This window comes from Bactrocera tryoni, chromosome 1 (assembly GCF_016617805.1).
Source record: "Bactrocera tryoni isolate S06 chromosome 1, CSIRO_BtryS06_freeze2, whole genome shotgun sequence".
Lineage (NCBI taxonomy): Eukaryota > Metazoa > Arthropoda > Insecta > Diptera > Tephritidae > Bactrocera > Bactrocera tryoni.
In genome coordinates, this window is record NC_052499.1 from 64,879,568 (window position 1) to 64,901,406 (window position 21,839).

At 36.2% G+C, this 21,839-nt stretch overlaps 1 protein-coding gene across 4 annotated transcripts in view; it reads left to right on the forward strand.

Annotated features, from left to right (window-relative positions):
• Positions 1-18,305, forward strand: part of LOC120768979 (proteoglycan Cow) — a 153,698-nt gene extending 135,393 nt beyond the window's left edge. For 2 of the 4 annotated variants that reach the window (XM_040095786.1, XM_040095796.1), the window contains exons 7-12: positions 1,558-1,790; positions 5,530-5,649; positions 11,168-11,261; positions 11,516-11,914; positions 12,618-12,755; positions 17,219-18,305. In XM_040095786.1, coding sequence (XP_039951720.1) covers positions 1,558-1,790; positions 5,530-5,649; positions 11,168-11,261; positions 11,516-11,914; positions 12,618-12,755; positions 17,219-17,325 — 1,091 coding nt within the window. In that variant the 3' untranslated portion in view covers positions 17,326-18,305. The remainder of the gene's footprint in view (positions 1-1,557; positions 1,791-5,529; positions 5,650-11,167; positions 11,262-11,515; positions 11,915-12,617; positions 12,756-17,218) is intronic. The other 2 variants (XM_040095806.1, XM_040095815.1) reach the window with 2 other exon arrangements.
• Positions 18,306-21,839: the final 3,534 nt, after the last annotated feature.

Consider the following 21,839-nt stretch of genomic DNA (forward strand, 5'->3'; position numbering starts at 1 on the left):
AAGCTGGAGCTCACACAGGTAGCGAAATATACCGTGCTGCTCATGGCAGCCGAGGGTTTTGGAAAAATATGTGATAATGTCATCTCAACAAATGAAGACCAAAAGACGGCGCTACGAAGATGACAAACTTTACAAAAAAGTTTGGGGTTGCTCTCGGCAGTAAGGCGGAGTGGAGTGATTCCGCGTTCGACCAACTTCAGATGGGCAGCACTATCCAAGGATACACTGACGGCTGGAAAACACCAGAAGTCATTAGACCAGGCTTTGCGGGACCGCATACGTTTTCCGAGCATCTGTAAAGCAACCGTGTACACTTGATCTGAGTGGCAAAGTCTAGTATAATGGTTACAGAACCGTGCATTACGGTGGGATAAAGCCAATAAGTTTTCGCATTAGCACCATTTCATTGCCCTAGCACTTCGTAGGACTTGAAATTGCTATTCCGGCATCAAGAAGATTTACAGTCGTAGCCTCCCAAACAAAAACTACCCCTCTTCCTCAATATTCCTGGCATAAAAATTAATTATGGGTTATAAAATATTGCCTCTTCCGGTCACATAGGATGGCCGCCGCATTCCTCGGTAATATTAAATTTTCTCGAAAAAAGAGTCATAATATTAAAAAACACAAATATGCGGTAGGTGATTGGAAATATCGACATCAAGATGCATCTTTTCGAACGGAATATCCTCGTTGATGCTCAAATAACTAGCCAAAAGCAAGAATCTTTCGACTTCTTCTACCCATCGATAATCTTATCACACTGAAAATCATTTTTAGTCTAAATGTATTCCGCCACAATGAGGGTGATATTCGTGAAGTCACGACCGATTCCACTAGAAACGCAATTCCATTGTGATGTCTAGGATAGATCAAATAAACCCTCGATTGTCGACAAATCGCTTTAAGCTTGTCAGAAAATTTGTTGAGGCGCCCAATATCAATTCCAGAAATATAAAATCGGCCGTTTCGTAGAACGCATGACTACAGAGTTGCTTCGATCTTAGTCATGCGGAAGTTGAACAATGAAGGAGAAAATGTCCGGTGGATTTCACTTTACATTCTTCCATGCAGTTTTGACAAAATCTCAAAAACCTTAGCATGACTACCTATAGGACTGTGTCCATTTAGTACTTCTATCATTACAGTGAGATGTAACTCGCTAAGAGCATGTAATTCAAAGCAATGAACAAAGAAATCACGAGCACAATTTGCTTCCTCAGTAAAAATGTGTGATGCTTCAAGTTGTTAGTCCAGAAAATTGTAGAAGAGTGTAAACTCCTTAAAGCTTCGTAATTTCAGAAGTTAAGATAGTCCGACGGACGTATTTCTACAGCAATTCGCTATTAGTTATATCCGTTTAATTGTACTCAACAAAGAATAAGATTATCGCTACCAATATTTACCCTTCCACTGTACAGAAACTCTAATAGATTATTGATACGAACTTTCGAGTCATGTTGCTAATGATCCTTATACATAACCTCTATTTCAAATTATCTACTATATACTACTACTACTAATTAAGTATATATTTTGAATATTCTTTTTTTTCAGAAAATATGGATGGCAAACGTTTACAGCGTCTCAGTGAGCGTCAAAGTGCTTTTAATGCCAAATATAAGAAGACCATAGAGCAACAACAGCAGCAGCAGCAACAACAGCAAAAGCAACAAATGCAACAACAATTAATGTACAAGGATAACAGTAATAGCAACAACATTATGGGCAACTCCAATGATAATTTGGACAACACTTTGAACAGCAACAATTTTAATGCTATTATGGACGTAAGTAGCATAGATGATACGAGTACATTAGCATTACATACAGTAGCTCACAGCTTATTTCGTCCAACTGCTAAATAAAATTGTTGAACTTTATAGTGAAAGTACTAGCCATGGTATCAAAGATATTTAAACCCGAAATTTTTGCTACACATTTGTAAATTCAAATTCGTTATAAACATCTAAAAAAAATTAGCTTCGCATAGTAAATGCGACGAAAAAGTATTTCTGCGAAAATAAGAGCTCACAGCTTTTTTCATCCTGTTATTTTTAATATAATAGTAATTCTGTATGAAAACATACATTAATACATATTATTCTTTGTGCTATATAGAAGTGTCTTTCCTATCCCTAATCACGCATCAAAAACCAAAAAAAAATATTTTCAAAAATGGATCCCCATTTTGAGCTTCCCTAACTTTATAAAGAAACAACACACAAACTTCAAATTTTAAGGGAAGTGCTTATTATCATTTGAAAGAACATTCTTTGGCATTTATTTTTTGAAGCTTATATTTCTAAAATGTTGGCTGCGGGTACGTCTCAGATGGTCCATCTGTTGAGTTCAATTTTTCATGACTCGTTCGCGCATTTCGACTGGTGACTGGCGCATGACACGCGCGATCGAAGCAGGATTGTCCGCATAGACTTTAGACTTTACAAATCCCCACAGAAAAAGGTCTAGCGGTGTGATATCACACGATCTTGGTGTTCAATCGACGAACCCAAAGCATGAAATTATCTGCCCACCGAAGTGTTTTCCTAATAAATACATAAGTAGATTGATGCGATGTGTGGGAAATGGCGCCGTTTCGTTACGTTCTCACCGGCATTTGAAGAAATATTTTCCGATGATTCCTACAAACCACCCCAAACCGTTATTTTTTCTGAATGAAATGACAGCTCTTGAATCTCCTCAGATTGCTTCGCTCCAAGTGAGGCAGTTATGCCTTTTAACATACAAATTGAGTCAGAAATGGTGCTCATCGCTTAAAAAAACTTCGCCCGAAAACGTTACAATTTTTTTCAACTTTTCAAGTTCTCGCATAAGTTGAATTTTGTACGCTTTCAATTTAAGAGCTCGACGTAAAATGAGACAAGTCATTCTATACGTCCGGCCGGGTTGCTGCGAACGGCGCAGAACCGACTACGGCTGCTTTAATTTCTGCCCTGCATGCTGGACGTGATCTATGGTATTCGGATATCATCAGCTAAAAGTTTAAGTTTACAACTGCACGAAATAAGCTGCGAACCACTGTATATTGTATTTAGCACGAAGAGTACTGCGTAGCAAAAATGTGGAAAGGTGTAATGAGCTGAAAATGCGTTAATATTTGAGTTGTGGCTTTGGTTAAAAATAATACTTAATTATTTAAAAATTCTCTTTATAACCGGTTCTAACGAATTATGGACATTTATGAAATTTCTTTTTGGTTTTTATAAGTAATTTCGTTGCACCATCTCATTTGGTATATTCCCAAGTCAAAATGACGATCTGAATTAGATAATAAATTTCCCATATACTATATTTCCCATTTCAACCAACTTAGACCTTTGATAAGATTCCGAACATAGAGTACCAGCCATTACTATTAAATTTTTGTATAGAAAAGCGCTAAACTTTGTGTGGGGGACAAAAAGTTGAAAATGTTTTGCAAATGTGCGTTTCTGTTGAATTCCTTCCACTTCCTATACTAATCTTCCATACTAATATGTAAATTTAGCTGTCCCAGGCTCAACTCCGATAATGATGAGCTCGTAAGATGTGAGCAAGATTATGTTGACACTTCTGTACCACGTAGAATAAATTTTCAAAGATTACTTGAATTGTAGCGGAAATAATCTGTATTTTCTAGCACACATGTCCGAGATTTATTAAATTGTTGTTGACAACTTCAATTTTAAGGGTTAAGAGCACTCCAGTATCTGTAATTTAGTCTATCCACAGTGTGCGAATTTTACTATTTTTGTTGAATATTATTTTGTAATTCATCATGGAAAGACTTACGTCTGAACAAGGTTTACAAATCGTGCAACTTTACTACGAAAATTCACGTTCTGTAAAGAACATATTTCGTGCGCATCACTCAAGTTATAGTCAACATAGTCGCCTACTGAACGTACTATTCGCAACACAATCACACATCTTGTGACCCAGCACCCATTATTGGATAATATTCTACCGAATAGAACACGTCCAGCACGCAGTGAAGAAAATATAGCGACCGCAGCAGAGACTGTACACGCAGACCGTAGAGAGTCGATTCGGCGTCTTTCAGCGCATTTTCCGTCGAAATCTTAAATTGAAAGCGTACAGAAAACAACCTTCCCAAGCGACATCGCTTCGCTTGAGCTCTTGGAAAGTTCTCGTTTTCGAGCCAAATTTTGTTCATCGATGAGGCATATATCTTACGTAATGGCTATGTAAACAAGCAAAATTACGGTATTTGAGACGAAGAGCAACCTGAAGAGATTCTAGAGCTACCATTTCATCCAGAAAATACAACGGTTTGGTGTGGTTTGTGATGATGCCGGTGAGAACGTAACCGTCCGTTATCGCGCCATGACAAGCGACTATTTGATACCTGGAATTTAAGCTCATGACATTTGGTTTTAACAAGACGGCTCAATTTCCACACATCGCTTGAATTGAAGGAATTATTGAAAAAACCCTTCGTTGAGATGCAAATTTCTCTATTTGCGCCGGTCAATTGGCCACCAAGATCGTGTGATATCACAACTTAAGACTTCTTCATGTGGGTATAAGTAAAATGCAAAGTCTATGTGGACAATCCCACTTCGATTCTGGCCTTGTAACAAAACATCATGCGTGTCATTCGCCAGTTACCAGCCGAAATGCACGAACGAGTCATCAAAAATTTAACGCAACAGATGGGTCAACATTTGAAAGGGACAATCTTCAAAAAAGAATTGCCAAATTGCCTATTAGATTTTAAGTTTCTATGTTTTTTTCTTTAAAAAAGTAGGGAACTTAGAATTGGTTCAGCCTTTACAGCAATTCACCTCTGAAGGGTATTATGTTACAGCATCGGTGCAGCTGAAGTTAAGAGTTTTTCTTGTTTTTAATTATCTAACATTCCAACGTTTACTCAACCATCACACTTGAATGCTTACTATTGCTCAGCAGTTCACCACACACGTACATATGTATAAGTATGTCCTCATTTTCACGATACACCAGAGACCACACGTTGTTTCTAACTCGGTTTTAGAGCCAAAATAAAAATTCGAATGGCACGAAAGTCAATAAGTCTCAAATTGGTACCTTTTGTGGAATTCCCTGAATAAACGTAAATAACGAACGTAAATTTTATTTCAATTCTTGCTATGGTTCCTTTTTTTCGTACCTTCGTTTCTTCATTGTTCTAACATGAATTGTGCTTTCTTTTCTATTTCTTTCATTTCGCTTACACGCCGCCGCACCGTTGCACCGCCCGCTCGCTTATATCCACCACACTTCATTGCCATCGCTGCTACCGTTACGTCGTTAACGGTTCTACGACACCGGCGACGCACATCGTTTGCTTTGTTGTTGTTGCTTTTATGCTTACTCATGCGAATGGCCGATTACAAATTCTTGACACCTGATCACGTCGCACCGCTCGTCCTACACGCAACTGCATATTCCGTTTTTTTGCACCGGTTATTGTGGTTCCGTTATGTATGGTTTGGTCATCGTTGTCACTATTGTCACCACACGTGGGTGGTGTCGGGTAAATAGGATAAGGACGATAACAATCGCCATTACAATCACATAAATTCGCAATTCACATTCACACCGGAGGAAATCAAATACGATAACAAACATTATAAGTATCTCAAGTACACCGCCTACAAGAAGGTAAGTGATAAGGCATATCCTGCTGATATGGAATGTGAAATATCTAGTTAAGCTCATATACTCAGCATACCTGAAATTATGATAAAATTTATGTATAAGCAAGTAGAAACATAGCACAGCCCTTAGGGTCTCCGCACGAAATTTATATTGACAAATGAAACATAAAAGATATGAATTCAAGACCGAAATGAAATGTCGAATGTCGTAGAAAGAGGTTGGTTACTATTGTAAAGAATTTAAATTCTAGAACCCTCCCAAACTGTATCCAGAGATGATATCGCCTCTCCCAACTAATACGATGTAAGAAGTCTTATAGTGGGATTACGGTATACGACCTTTAGATATCCGAAAGAACTGTTAACAACCAGAAGTTGGAACTTCTAAAGTGTAATCCTTATCTAAACTTGTCTTAACTTATAAAACTATTATGTGGATCAAACACCATAATAAAATCTATCAGATGAGGAGAAACCAACGGTCTTTTACATGGTAATTTAACCACGAACCATATTTTTCCCTGTGAGGCAAGCGTTATAAAATATTAAGTTTTAGAATACTATGATATATTCATTAGGGTGTCCGTTATTTCCCGGTCTCAAAAATAAATAACGGACACCCTTATATTCATGTTCTCTTCGTTGATCAGGTCGAAGTAACCACAAGTCCCTGTGATTTATCTTTTAAGTTGCAATATATTATTACTCTGAACAATAATTTTAGTCGGTCGCTTAATTTGGAGCCAGTCGTTAAAAAACCTCTTCTTTTTTTCAATGCACCAGTCTTAAAACTTTCTCTTAGTCGCCGTACCATTTCGAACAATCTCAAAAACTCTTCCCATATTCGAATACCTCTGAGCCCTCTTATAGGTTTCGGGTACGCCCACTTAGTGTTCAGAGCCTAACATGAAACTATAAATTGCTGCGGTGAGATATCTAACTATCTTCTCCGCAGTTCACTTGAAATAGTTGCTGAAAAAGGCTCTGAGATAACTGTAAGCCGCGTTCAGCGGGACGACGTTTTTTTTTTAATCTAAATAGCTGTCGCTTGATATCTTTCAAGTAGCAACTTCTAAAGGTGTTAACATTAGTCCCTCCTCTGAGACTATAACACCAAAGTGAAGCTCAAGATTGGTCGCAAGAGATGCCTTAAGTAAGACCTTCTGCTCCCTGGTTGTAGGGATCCTACTAAGTCATTGTCCTGTTGGTGCGCGTGGTGTAAAGTTAAGAATCTTAGCGGACATCAGCTACAGTAGCTGTATGGAAGAGGACGACGTGGAGTAAACATCTCAATACTCAGAAACTCACACTTTCAAATGTACCACCGAAGAGGTGGGAATTGTAATTAAACGTGTGAGCAAGTTTTTATTGGCCAAAAGGCGATTTGCTGACTTATAAGCTCGATACAGGAGTTAATAGATATACCACCGAACTAGTGGGAAGGAGTACACAGATATTCCACCGAACTGATGGGAATAGACATTAAACACGGACATAAGGAGCTTTGCTGACTTTTAAGCTCCAAACAGGAGTTCACAAACTCATATATATGAGTATATAAACATATAGTAAACTAAGTGCGTTCTTTGGATGAGCTATCAAATCTATCCAAGCCTAACTTGTCCAAAAGGATCAAGCTTATTTTTGTATTAATTAGTTTGTCTTTACTTGACCCATTTTAATTAAAACTTAATTTTATATAATAATTTTCACATGTTCTGATTAAATGCGCACAATTTCGCGTAAACTATTTTTCCTACAGGGAACCTGCCTTCAGCCCGAAATCTATATTTACTGCCAAGTATGCCATTTGGTCTGTAATAACACCTCCTTCCATACACCTACATACTACATGGTTCTAGCATTTGAATCATGGAATTTATGGAATTCTCGTTTCCATGCAACCCACAACCGCTATGTATGTTGTTGTGGATACAAAGTCTTCACTCCCTCAAGAGCTGACTTGCATTGTAGTGTAAAACACGAAAGTGATTATATGAGTACAATAGAAGTGCTCGCAATGGAAATAAGCACGTAAATATGAATTTAGTAGGAGTAGCTTTAATAGCAATAAAAGAACTTGAACTAAATTCCCGCCACTTTTATCTACCCCGTCTACATTCCCCATCACTTTGTCTCTATTGTATTCGCCATGACAATAACGTCTGCGTAGACGAGAATTTTCATAAGTACCATAGTATATATACGCATGTATATATGTATGGCGTGAATGGCATGAAGAGGGAGCTACATAATTCTACTGACAAGTTGTCATTACCATACGCTCATTTTGATATCCTTTGAATGACTTGCCATTGTTGGTGGGGAAAAATTAATTTGACCACAATATTCACATTATTGAATTTATATAGTGTTTCTGCATACTTGGCATTTCGGCGTTTCTCTTGAATTTGTGGTTACATTCTTAATTAAATAACTAGGAGCTGAAATTTCGGCGAGCCACATGTGCAAGTGAGTGGGAGGGTAGACAGCATTACAAAATTTACAATTAAGTTCAATCACAAATCGCCTGACCTACTAAACCAATTTTAACGAAATTCCGTAGGTAACATAATTCTGACATTTCCTTTCGAGCCAAAACCACACCTACTTGCCATATAATACAATTAAAACTTCCATACGACTATTTCATTTATGGTATACAAATTAAGCTACAATGAACATTTCGTAAAAAAAAGTCCGGACATATAATTCCTGTGAGATTGGTCATTTCCTGACTAAAAACTGTTCTGTTCAAGCCCCCAGATACCGAGTATTTGAACCTCAGTGCGTATGATTAACTTTTTGACGAGGATATCGGTCAGTCTGTGAGATATATTATTGAAATTCAAAGAGAATCTTTGCTGATAGTATCTATGTATAATGATATAATGTACAGACATACTGGATGTCAAAAATGGTTTGAATAGGTTCAATACCTTCCTAAGGCTCATATACCTAATATATAAATTTTCGAACTTTCAGTTGATTTAATGCAGCATATATCGGCCTATAAGTGAGTTATCTTAATGAAACTCAGAGAAGGTATTGCTAAATTGCAACCGTTCTAATAAAAAGTGTATTTTCGTGCCTAAAATGGATAAAATCGGGGGAAAACTTGCTCTAATTCACATATAACTGTTATTCAGGATTTTGAATATGTGAAATACCTTAATAAAATTCAGAAAGCATATTCTTCTATTATCCAAATTTAATTCTAAAAAGTAGATAAAATCGGGTTAATACTACTCCAACCTTCCTTAAACCTAATATAAGATTTTCAAACTTCCGGCTGACATTATAACGCATAATCGGTCATTATATAAGATATCTTAGCAAGCATAACTGAACTTTTAATATCACTGTATAAATATACCGTAGTTTAACGCCAAAAAAAGTGAAATTGATCCACGAATTACTTCAACGTTTTGCCGAAGAAGTCGATCAGTGTGCTTGAAATATGTTCTCGAGTATACCTGACTAATGTCAAAGGATAATGCAACAAGACCAGGCTTTTCTCTTCCTCCAATATACCCCGTATTGAAAGCTCCGGCTTTCCAGCTGACTTTAAACCACTTCTTCTTCTTCTTTATTGGCGTACACACCGCTTACACGGTTATAGACGAGTATACAACATACATCTGTTTTTACTGTTTTTGCTTGGCGCCAATAGTCGCTGTCTCTTAATTTGCTGAACTATGTCAATGTCGTCGTATATCTCGTACAGCTCATCGTTCCATCGACTGCGGTATTTGCCGTTGCCAATGCGCAAACGACCATAAATCTTCCGCAAAACCTTTCTCTCAAAAACTCGCAACGCCGACTCATCAGATGTCGCCATCGTCCAAGCCTCTGCATCATGTAGCAGGACGGGGATGATGAGTTACTAATAGAGTTCGGGCTTTGTTCGTCGAGAGAGGACTTTACTTCTCAATTGGCTCCTCAGCCCAAGCTAGCACCTGTTACCAAGGATCTTTCTGCGTTGGATTTTGAGGCTAACGTTGTAGTTGGTATTAATGATGCTTCATAGATAGATGAAATTATCTACGACTTCAAAGTTATGATGGTCAACGAAGTGGTCCTTCCCGATCCTGGCGGAGCTTTTAATTACTGAACGTCAGTTTACTTATCCTTATAAGTTTTGCGGGGATGTGTAAATAAAAAAAAAAAAATTAAGTGAAAAGTTTTTTTAAGAATTATAAAATTATATTAATTGTTTAACTGAATATGAATAGAGTTGGTCCAAACCTTGGTCTAAAACTCATATTCCTGCTATATACAATTTCTATTCAATGGTTGACATTTTCTCAGAGCTTAATACTCTCCCCCACTAAAACCACAGCGACCATATTTACAAACTGGATGAAAGAGTAAAGACTTGGCCATAATATTGCAGTCGATGGCGTTCAAACTCCCACGGTTAATAACCCTAAGATTTTAGGTTTGACACTCGACAGCTTGTGCTCCTTCACGACCGCAATTATTGCCAAAGTACAGAGCCGCAACAAAATCCTCAAGTCGCTAGCCGGCAGCACATAGGGAAAGGACAAAAAATCTTGCTGGCAACTTCTAAGGCAATTGGCCGGCCGTCATTAACTACGTCGCACCAATATGGTCGCCCGAATGCAGTGAAACGCAGACGAGGAAGCTCCAAACTTGTCAGAACACTGCACCCCGAACAACGACCGGATGTCTCTTGATGTCTCTCATTGAACACCTACTCCCTTAACTGGGAGTATGTTAAGGAGCATAATGAACTCCTATCTTTGCATGCTCTGCTAACCCTACTCTTCTGACACCTTTCTTCTTTTGATCCAATCTCGTCAAAACAGCACGTTTGAACCTAACGTTGTATGACGTCGACGACAAGTTATCTAACCCTTACCATCCTAACGGGGATTAGACACCCGTTACAACAACAACAATATAAGTATCACCAACATTTTTTCCTTTAACATAATCATTAATTGTCTTTCGCTACCTATTCTTCACAAAAATAGTTTTTAGTTCTGAACAGAATGGAAAAGTCCATCGTTTACTTCACGCTATCCATCAAAAAGTCTATTCGTCGAAGTTACAGCTATTTTGATTGTCTAAAATATGCTCATTGGAATTACCATTTCTTTTTACTACTAAATGTAACCGATTGTAGTTCCAAACTCCCTCTCTCTTTCTCTCTCTCTTTAACTAAACTAACTAACTAACCCACTCTGAACTAAATAGTGCTTTCGCACTAGAAGTAGGCATTTTGAACTAAATTTAAGCTTAATTCTTTGAGAATATTTCCCTGAGTGGTAGCTTATCTTCATACAATCAATTTTGTTAATGACCGCAAATTATTAAACTTGAGTCGATAAAAAAATCAATAGCTTTATGGTGGTTTATGAATGTATGTATGTAGAATATATTTTGAAAAAAAAACTAACTACAAACATTAATGTCATAGAAAATACAACAAAAACTTATGTAATTGGGTAAAATACATTAAATGTGATATAAATCGCTCGCTCTTCTCATTGCAGGACAACCAATATCCCGAGGACAAGCACAAAATCCGTGGCTATAATGAGGTGGTCGAGAAACCACAAAAGTACAACAAGAATAGCATGAACAATGGTGAGTAATGGGAAGGGAACACATACACACACACACAGAATACACACCTACAACACTCAATCACAAGCAATCAATGCGGCAATTTGCATAATTTCTCGCATTAAATGTGACCTTTTCAACTCGCAACACACACACATGTCCACCTAATGGGCGTACACATTAAATACGCACACACACACACACTTGCACACACTCGGAACAGTCAACAAACTTAATCACTTAATCTCATCCCCTCTCGACATACGGCCGCACAGGTTTCCTACCCTCCAAATCGCCCGAATGCAAACCACAACAATTGACCGCCATCGGCAATCGCCTGCTTGACTGGTTCTCCGTTATAATGGCCGACAGCAAGAAACGGCGACAACATAGCCAAAAATCCAAGGCGCACTTCCCACCCGCCTGCAAGACCGAGGCCAAATGGATGTTCGGCCATTTGGATTTGAACAACGACGGCTATTTGTCGCTGCAGGAAATGTACGACTTGGAGCATGATCAGAATGAGCGTTGCATTAAGCCGTTCATCGATACGTGCGATTTGGATCAGGATAATTCGATTAATACGCGCGAATGGTGCCGCTGCTTCGAGAAGACCGATCGCCCATGCGCCGCGGTACGACGAAGAATCGCTGGCGATTTTGCAGGTGAGATAGGTACAGGTGGACTTTTATTTCTTTTAAATGATTTATTTATTTCGATTCTTCGTTGTTGTTTTTTTAACTGCTACACAAAAGTACAAATGTAAAGAGCGAAATGAAACGAAACGAAATGAAACGAAAAAAAAGCATTAAGGATTTACTAGAAACTAAATTAAATTAGAAATACACATACACTCAACGTTTTTTTAGCTCAAATTCTATTTCAATAACTGTAATGAAGCTTTCGATATTTTTGCACTTTGCATCGCACTATGGAGCTTTCACTTACATACATACCAGAGCTTTCACATATTTAAGAGCTTTCAAGTTTTAGCAGCTTTTCCAATTATTATGCTTAATACAATATAATCAAATTGCATTACATTTTAATGATTACTTGTTAATTACATACTTTCAAAATATACGCGTATAAAATACTTGAACTTTTCTTAGTTACATACATACATATATTCTTACTTTTTTTAATATTATATACTATATTTTTTATAGCTTTGGTTCTTCAATTAACTTATACTTATATATATTTTTATCCGCTTGTGCTTTACATTATATCTACATATGTATAAGTAAATTGTTAAACGAAATTCGTCTAAAAAAGCTTTCTAACTTAATATATATAAATTTCAATTACTCGTTAATGCTTCCATCGGCATTTGCCGCCACGTTGCCATCGCTCTTCCACGTTTGTCACAAAAAGGCGCCTATGCACCCGATTGCGATATCCAGGGTTTCTACAAACCCACCCAATGTCATAATTCTGTCGGCGTTTGCTGGTGTGTGGATAAACATGGAGTCGAATTCGCCAACACACGTACTCGTGGCAAGCCAAATTGTGGTAAGTTTTTACACAAGTCCATTCTTTTACAAATTTTTAGAGCATATTACAACAATCAAGTTCACAAACGTGTAAGTTTTGTTGCTATATGAACGAAGGCAGTGTGTTAGATGAGCTTTTTTATAAGCCCGTTCCCAATAGATCGTTGCAAACTAACGTCAATAAATAATACAGATTATATAGTAGAATAGAGTATAGAAACCAAACATTGATGATATAGACTTTAGAGGTGCATACTACTACTGGAGACTAATTCCCGTTTCCAACCAATAACAAAGTGTTGTTTTCTAATGGAAGTATTTGAGCTACGTCTAGCAAAGTGCAATAACAATGCCGGCAATGTGGCTTATTAAGCTGCCCTAGATTGTTATTTCAAGGCTTACTTTAATAGACGCTAGAGAAACACCAGCAAGACAGGGCATACCAGGTTAGGCTTGATACTGGAAAGACAAAAGACTTCAAGTTTTAGGAAAGAAATAACGGAACTACATTGTAGGAGCCATCAGAGAACATTTACCGCTATAATCGCAGATCAGAAACTTTCCAATGGAAAAACCGCAGAAGGCACTGTATGTCCGCAAGATGATAAAAGGCTGGAGCATTACTTTTGTGTATCCCTATCCTACGGCCGCTCGAACTATGGTTTCCGATGTTCAAACTTGCAATAAATCAGGAAGTTAGTGTGAAAGAAATTCAGATATTTCATCAAATTCACTGAGTTACTGTGACTTGGTTAGTTTTCACAATTCGTCTGATGAGGATTTAAGTTGATTATTGCGGTCAGGCAGTACTGCGTCTAGCTCAACGACATTTGATTTGGAACTCCCTTTTAGGAACTTTTCAGAAACTAAATCACCATTAATTTATATGACTAAAGGGTCGCAATAAGAACTCTTTGTGATATGCATAGCTGTCAAGTTCTATCACTTATGATTTCTTTAGATCTTGATTTACTCATTTTACTTGACAATCTGAAGCAGAGTTTGAACGAAAACTTTCACCAAAAATGACAAGAAGGAATGAACTGTTGACCCTAACACTGATTGTTAACCTCAGCTCAGTATGAGCTCGTCAAAGCGAAGTACGAGCAACTAGCAGATCATAAGTTCAACATACCATAATGAAACCCAAACTCTGTACGGTTAGAACTCATACAGTCGATTCTACATAGCATGAATGGATCAGATTTTCATATGTCTGGGACTGTCGTTTCGACAGCATTCGTCGGAAGGCTTGGGTTTGAAGACCTATTTCGAGCTTAAAAATCTCTTTCAATTGGAGAGTATAAAGAAGAAAAAAAGTAGATTTTTAAAAAAGACAACTGTTAGAAAAACTTTACTTCTTCAAATTTCGTACTCTATCGATACTGTAATTCGAACCGCACATTTATCTAGCCGACATAGTTCAAGTAAATATTTTGATTTTGACCGCCAATGACGTCGTTTGCAAGATTATATGCACAGTTTGATTGGCTTGCAAGCGAGCGCTGTTCAAAAGCACGAACTTAATTACTTCACTAATATGCCAATAACAACTAGTGCGGCAAAGGAACCCAATGAGGACACTAGGCCTTTAAATATACATACTACATTTTTGCTGATTACGTACTTGCGGCTTGAATTAGAAGTTCTGGCAGTCGAGTTGAGCTGAGTTGTGGCTCTTACTCGATGCCTATGCAAGACTATTTGACTTGCAAGGGCCTGCTTGCCGGCTGTCCGCTGCCTAGTAAGGTATTAATTAGTAGACTTATGGTTTTGAAGGTCAATACCGTTACATGCAGTTAATAACCCTACGAAGTGCGTGTGATTTGTGTTTCGGAAATTCGTTTATATAAAAGCTCTGTGGGTTGCCTTTTAGCCTCGTATTACAAGGGACGTATTAGTGGAATACGATGTATGTTAATATATAAGACATTGGTCGACATTAGACATTGTGGCAAAACAGCACACGGAAGTTGTAATTAAATTCCCGGTATAAATGATACTTAAAAAAAATATGATGGTGATACAGTTTTATCAAAAACACAAGCCACCTTCTGGATGACTTTCGACATCTTCAACTGATGAAAATATTAAAATGTAAAGCATGTGTTTTTCAAAAATCGTCATTGTTAGAAAGATGGCAGGAGAGTTTGGCATCTCTTGCGAGTCCGTTCGAATGATTTTAATGGATATCTTGGGTATTCTTGTTCGACTCGTCCCGATAAAGTTGATTTTTTTTCAAAAAGAGTACCGTAAACAGATCTCTTTGGAAATGCTTGATCGTGCGAATTCCGATCTCAAATTTATGGAGAGCATTATAACTGCCGATGAGACATGAGTTTATGAGTTTGATATGCAAGCAAGTCAACAATCATTGGAATAGAGGGAGAAATATGAGCCGAACCAAAAAGCAACACGCCAATGCCGCACAAACATCAAGGTGATGCTCATTGTTTTTTTTCGATATTCGTCGTTTGGTGCATGATGAATATGTTCCGGAAGGACGGATGGCCAACAAAGAGTGCTATTTGGCTGTATTGAGGTGTTTGCGTAAGAACATTCTTCAAAAACGGCCAAAGTTGTGAAAGAATGCGATAGTGACCGTATTTAAGACTAACAAGTAAGGAAGAACTAAGTTCGGGGCAACCGAACATTTTAAACTCTTGCAAGTTGTACGAATTAAGTTATTAGAGGGCTAAGAGAAGTATTGACCCGAATCAACCCATTTTTAATACAAAGAATTACTATTTTTGGGAAAGGATTCACTCTGAAAATCAATTGCATAACTCAAACATTGACCGATATTTTTGGTCAACAGTCAAGTCTAGATACAATAGTCCATATATTCGGTACCTAGGGGCTTGAATAGTTTTGGTTGGATTTGGACAATTTTTATTCAAAACGTGGCTTACTTTAAAGGAATTATTAGTGCAAAATTGTGTACCGTTATATTAATTACTTCTTGATTTGTGCAATGGAAAGTGAAAGAATAAAATGGAATTTAAAATTACATTATTTGGAAAATAGGCGTGGTTGTAGTCCGATTTCGCACTTGTGCATAGGAATATCAAAGGAATGCTACGTACTTAATTTAGTCGAAATTGGTCGGTCGGGTCCCGTGATATGTGATTTCACCAAAAAGTGGGCGGTACCATGCCCATCGTCCAATTGTTACACCGGCTCCCCATAAAGCTCTTTCATACCATCTCGGAGGTAAAATTTAATGTCTCTGGCGTAATTAGTTATTGATTTATTGCGCTTTAAGTAGTTTTGAACAGTACCGTTATATGAGTAGTGAGTGGGGTTATCCTCCGATTTCACCCATTTTCACACTGTCGCTAGGAGTTCTTATAATATTCGCGCTAAGGGAATTTGGTTGTTGTAGTGCTAGTTGTTTAGGAGATTTGTGCATTAAACTTATCAGAGAGCGGCATTAAAACATTCCTGCTCCAAGAGTATTTGACGCAATACACGCCGGGCGAAGCAAAGGAAGAGAAAAACCTCCACTCTGTTGGAAAGACCAGGTGGAGAAGGACTTGACTGCACTTGGTATCTCCAATTGGCACCAAACAGCGGAGAGGAACTGGTGCAATGTTGCAAACTCGGCTGGTCTACGCCAATAAAGAAGAAGAAGACTTGCTGAGCCAATTTAGATTTACCCGTTTGTATGTCTGTATATACGCGAACCAGTCCCTAAGTCCCTAGCATACTGTTCTATCCAAGGAGCAGCTCATTTGTCGGAAACACCGATATCGGACTACTGTAACTTATTGCTGCCATATAAACTCAAGGATCATGATCCAGTTCTTACATGAAAAAAATATATATTTATTTGTGAAAGGTATTATAGCTTCGGTACGCCAAAGTTTTCCTTGTTAAGTCTACCTTCCTGCTTAGAGTTATTAGTTTAACATTCCAAAAGGATGTTGTAGCCATTTTAGCTTAACTTTTTGTACTCCAAAAGGTCAATCAACTCGTGCTTTGATCTATTGACATTCGTAACCTTAGGGTACAAAGTAGATAAACAGACAGTGTTTGTATGTATGCAGGTGTCTCCATCTGTGATGTAAAAATGTATATGTATGAAGTGAACTTAAAGTTTTTCATCCCAAAGCGGCGTAACTGTGCGATTCAATGACCTTTTGGAAATTAGAAAAATAAAGTTTCCGATTACCAATGTATGTATCTTTAGTGCAAGCATCTACATCTATTTACATATATACACATACATATATAGTTATGTCCACCTGCTCATCAATAAGAGTGAAATATACATTCGTACATAGCATTATTCCACTCCATTGGGAAAATCGAATTGAACTTTTAAGCCAATCAAATCTGTCAAGCTGACTAACAAATGAGCCAGCACAACTTTTCAGCTCTCGTCATTTCTATTTCATTACATTTTCACTACACTTTTCCATTTATTTCACTTTTTTTCTACATTTCATACATTTCTTCTATTTCACTCTATTCTAACAGAGTCCGTTGTGAATAACGCCTCATCACTCACCTCCGACGATGAGGACGAGGAGACCGACGACGACGACAGTGCGGAAGGAAGTGCCGATCAAATGTTGGTATTCTAAATGAAATGAAACGAAATGAAACTAAGTGGCAGAGTTTGAAAATGCTGAACACGAAGGAGGTGCGGGAGAGGATGGTGTATAACGGAAACTTACTTGAAGAGACAGCCGGTGATGGATGCAGTGCAGTGCGTTAGGGAAGAAGTAAGAAGCAGAAAAAGGATATCTCAAACTTATGATTTTTATTTGAAGCATTACATAAGTAAAAATATATATATAGGCATAAATATATAAGAACAATGCTGTTTAAGCAGGTAACAAGTGTTGGCGCAAATTGCAGCAGAAATCTTTATAAAACACAAGCGTAAAAGCGGCGAAAGCGCTGCAGTCGAGGTGAAAATTGGCGAATATGTGCGCAATGAAAAATTAATTTTGTATGTAAATTAATTTTTATAAATAAATAAAATATATATACATACATACCAAATATATGTATGCATGAGAGAAAGTATTAAGAATTATTGTAAAATTATTACAAAAACAATAGTAACAATTAGCGTATTCATTTCCATTAAACGCTCTTCATTTCCTGCATGCGCTCACAGCTAATTGCACAGGGTTGCATTGCGCTCACACCGTGTACGCCGCACGCAATTGCATAGTACAGTAATGTAATAATATTTGTAACTAATGGGAAATAGTAAGATTGGCAGCGAGAGCGAGACGCTGCAGAATTTTAAAGCTTATGCAAATTCGCGAAAAAATTAAGTGAAAAGAGGAAGAAGAGCAAAATAAAATTAAATTAAAAGTAATGGTAAAGTGGAGCTGCATAGAAAATGTATTGTGTGTTGTTTTTGTAAAGAAAAAAGTAAAGTAAAAAAAGCTTTGGAGTAGTAAGCGCTTACACAAGCATACAGCGAAACATACACAGATACATACAGAGACATACACACTCAGAAAAACATGTTACACACACATGCATTCTTGCATAGCTCTAACTCATACGAAATAGCAACATAATGGCAGTAAACACAAGCGAAAAATAACAAAAAGCAAAAAAACGAAAACACAACAACAAAAACAGAACTTAACAAAAACAAACAAAGCTACAACAACACCAACAAAAGTGAAACATCTAACTCCCACACAAGCAATACGCGTAATCCGTTTAATTTTCTTGGTTGAATTCTCATGCCGTCGTTAGCTTATAAAGTGTAGCCAATTAGATGAAAGCTAAATATAAAATAAATTAAATTTAAAGAAAGTAAAATAAAAAGCATAAAGAAATTTATGAAACGTCAAAGTTTAAGAGCAAATTAGCGCCTAAGCTGTTGGTCAACTCATACTCGACACAAATGATCATTTTTAAACTTACATACATACATATTACTTACATATCGTCACCTAAAATGCAAAACAACGTATCATCAAAAAAATCGAAATTGAGCTTTTTATTGTTTACGATTCACTACATCATTTTACATACATATATGTATGTAACATAAAATTTTCAGCTTTCGCGGTCAGAAGTAACCAATTCATAACCAATACATAACCAATATATAACCCATATATAACCATTTTATAACCAAAACTTACATTTTATTGTCATATATGTCTGTGGTTTCTATTATATCATTTTTCCTCTGCCTGTGAACTTATAAAAAGTGATGTTACGTTATTTTGCATTTTATGTGACGATATACTATATATACATACATACGTATACATATATTTACTTCGCATTTATTTTTCACATTTCACTCAAATTTTGTTCTTCTACATACTCCGTTAGACAAACTTATGTATCGTACACGCTAAAATTCCGCCCAATAAATTTTGTGATAAGTTTTCAAAATAAAAAAAATTAATAATAATAAACAAAACAACAACCACAACTAAAGCAAATATGTATGCATTTAAGAAAACGCGAGAAAGGTGAAAAAGAAAACACGCCAGCAAGTAAAACATAATTTGAAACGCCACACACACACACACATACACTAATACCAAAACACTGCAAGTTCGTTTAAACTGAGCTTAAGTTGCAACTTAAAAGCAAAACAGGACTCTATAAAAAGATATTAACTAAACTAAACTAAAAACGGCGCGCAGAAATGCAGCAGAAAAAATAAAATAGAAAGAAGAAGAGCAGAAAGCAGAGAGCGCTGCCAGCTGCTTTGCAAAGTTTAGATGAAAGCATAATAACTAAGTGACAGTAAGTAATTGATAAATAAAAGAGTAATTAATGTGAAACTGCTACCTACCTTATAAACTGGAAAGAGTTGCCAACATAGTTGTATTTAATGAAACCAATGATAAGCTTATTGAGTGTACGAGTAACGTTGATGAATATGTGTAGTGCAAGTCGGAGAAAAATGTCGCGCTGAGAAGAAAGAAAATAAATATATAATATAACACATAAATAATAATACCAATTTTACATAATATTTTAATTTTTCAATTATTTAGTTTAATACAAATCGCTTAACTTGTGCGCAATGCAATTATGAGCTTTCACACGAGCTTTCGTTTGAGTTTTCAGGCATTGCAAATACCTTCCGTTCAGATAAAGTACTTCAGTAATAAAAACCCGTTATTATTTCAGCTGCCTTAGCAGGTGTCAATTGTGCGAAAATTCATGTAAGCTTTCATCAGAGACTGAAAGCTTTTAAAAAATGTTTTCTATAAAAATATTGCATACCAAAAAAATTTATTTAAATAACATTACAATACACTTTAATTCATAAGTCTAAAGAGCAGAATATTTAAAGCTTTCATGCAAGCTTTCACAAATTGTGACCAAATAAATGCATATAATTTAATTTTCACAAAATTGCAAGTTAATAATCGTAAAAAGTGACTTTTAAACTTTATTTCCATAAATCCAATGAAGAGTTTGACATTAAATGGCACACTTTGTGTAACAGCCTAAGAAAAGATGAGTTTTGGAAATTAGAAATAATTGTTTCAAAATCCTCAGGCAATATTACTACATATTTTCTGACTACACAGTAAAATTTTTGAAGAAAAACATGTAAATATATTTCGAATTAGACGCGATCTCCAACGGCGTTAACAAAAATGTTGTAATGATGCTGGCCTGCTTTGTGGATGAAACCGAAAAAACCATCTCTTTTAAGCTTTCATTGGAGCCTTCATTGGATGAAACTTAAAAAATGCGGTTTTGAGCTTGCATTGAAGCTTTTTATATAATCACTGAAAATATAAAACATGTTTACATGACATGACATCAATTTTATTTCAGTACAATCTAGTACATATTTCAGATCTCTGGTAATATTCGAAGGATATAGATTAGAACTTTTCCATACTTTTCCAGTATTGTAAAGCAGCTTGCGCTTACGTGATCAAGTTTGAGCTTTCATCAAAAGTAGTGTTCACAAATGCCAACAAAACCTTAGCTTTCACAAACTTCCACTAGAGTTTAAAATTTTAGTGGAACTGATTTTCCATTCAACTAAAAAGCTTACAAAATTAAAAGCTTTGGGTAGCAAAAGTTTTTAGAAGAAATTGAAAAACATTGATAATTTTAAAAAATATGGTTGAACTTTCATTGCATATTGATAATTTAAATAACATGGTTGAGCTTTCATTGTAGTTGATTCGAAAAAAAACTCAAAACGCAATTTATTTAAATAAAAAAAAACTATAGACAAATTTCTTTTCAACTCAATGAAAGATTTTAAAGAATGAAAATAAATTTCGTTGGAACTTTCACAAAAGCTTTCGCCATTTAATTAAAAATATTACAGCTTTTTCTATGCGATTATGTGGGACTCATATTATTTGAGGTGTATATTGTCTGGCGCAAGTGCCACTCGTAAATTCGTTCGTTATTGTAGTAAACCATAGTAACACCTTTGAATAAAAATTAATTACATGCGATTTTTTATTGCTTGGCACACATTTTTGTTGCAGCTAAGGAAATCTTCAATGCTTTTTCATTAATAAATACACTTTTTGTGCAATATTTTCTTTATAATTGAAAGAAATAAAAAGTCTATGCAACAAGGCACACCGTTAAAGTTTACAAAAACTATGCTGTAAGTAGTAAAAACTATAAATATACATATTTACATATATATATATGAAAATATATGTATGTTTGTGATGCAAGTTATGAGATTGAAGCGCTTAATAAGAGGAAAAAGATTTAGAAAAAGCCAAGCAAACAAATTAAATGAGGAATGCGAAAAATGGCGGTAAAAAATAGTAAGAAATACAACAACAAAACACAGCAAAGCGTATTGTGCAAAAATCAGATTTTATTGCAACACAATTGGCGGCAATTAAGCGACTAATAGAGAAAAGATTACAAATAAAAAACGCGAAACACGAAGCAGATGAAACTGATGATCAATACAATTAAGTAAACATAAAATTAAAAGAAAAATAGCGACAAGCACACTAGAACAAAGCGGTGTGTGAAACCTTCAATTATAAGCATTTTTAGCCAATAATAATTACCGTAATTGCTACTTTGATAAAATTCGAGAGAAAATTGAGAATTAAATGAAAAATCACTTAGAAAATATTTGCTGGAAATGAAAAAA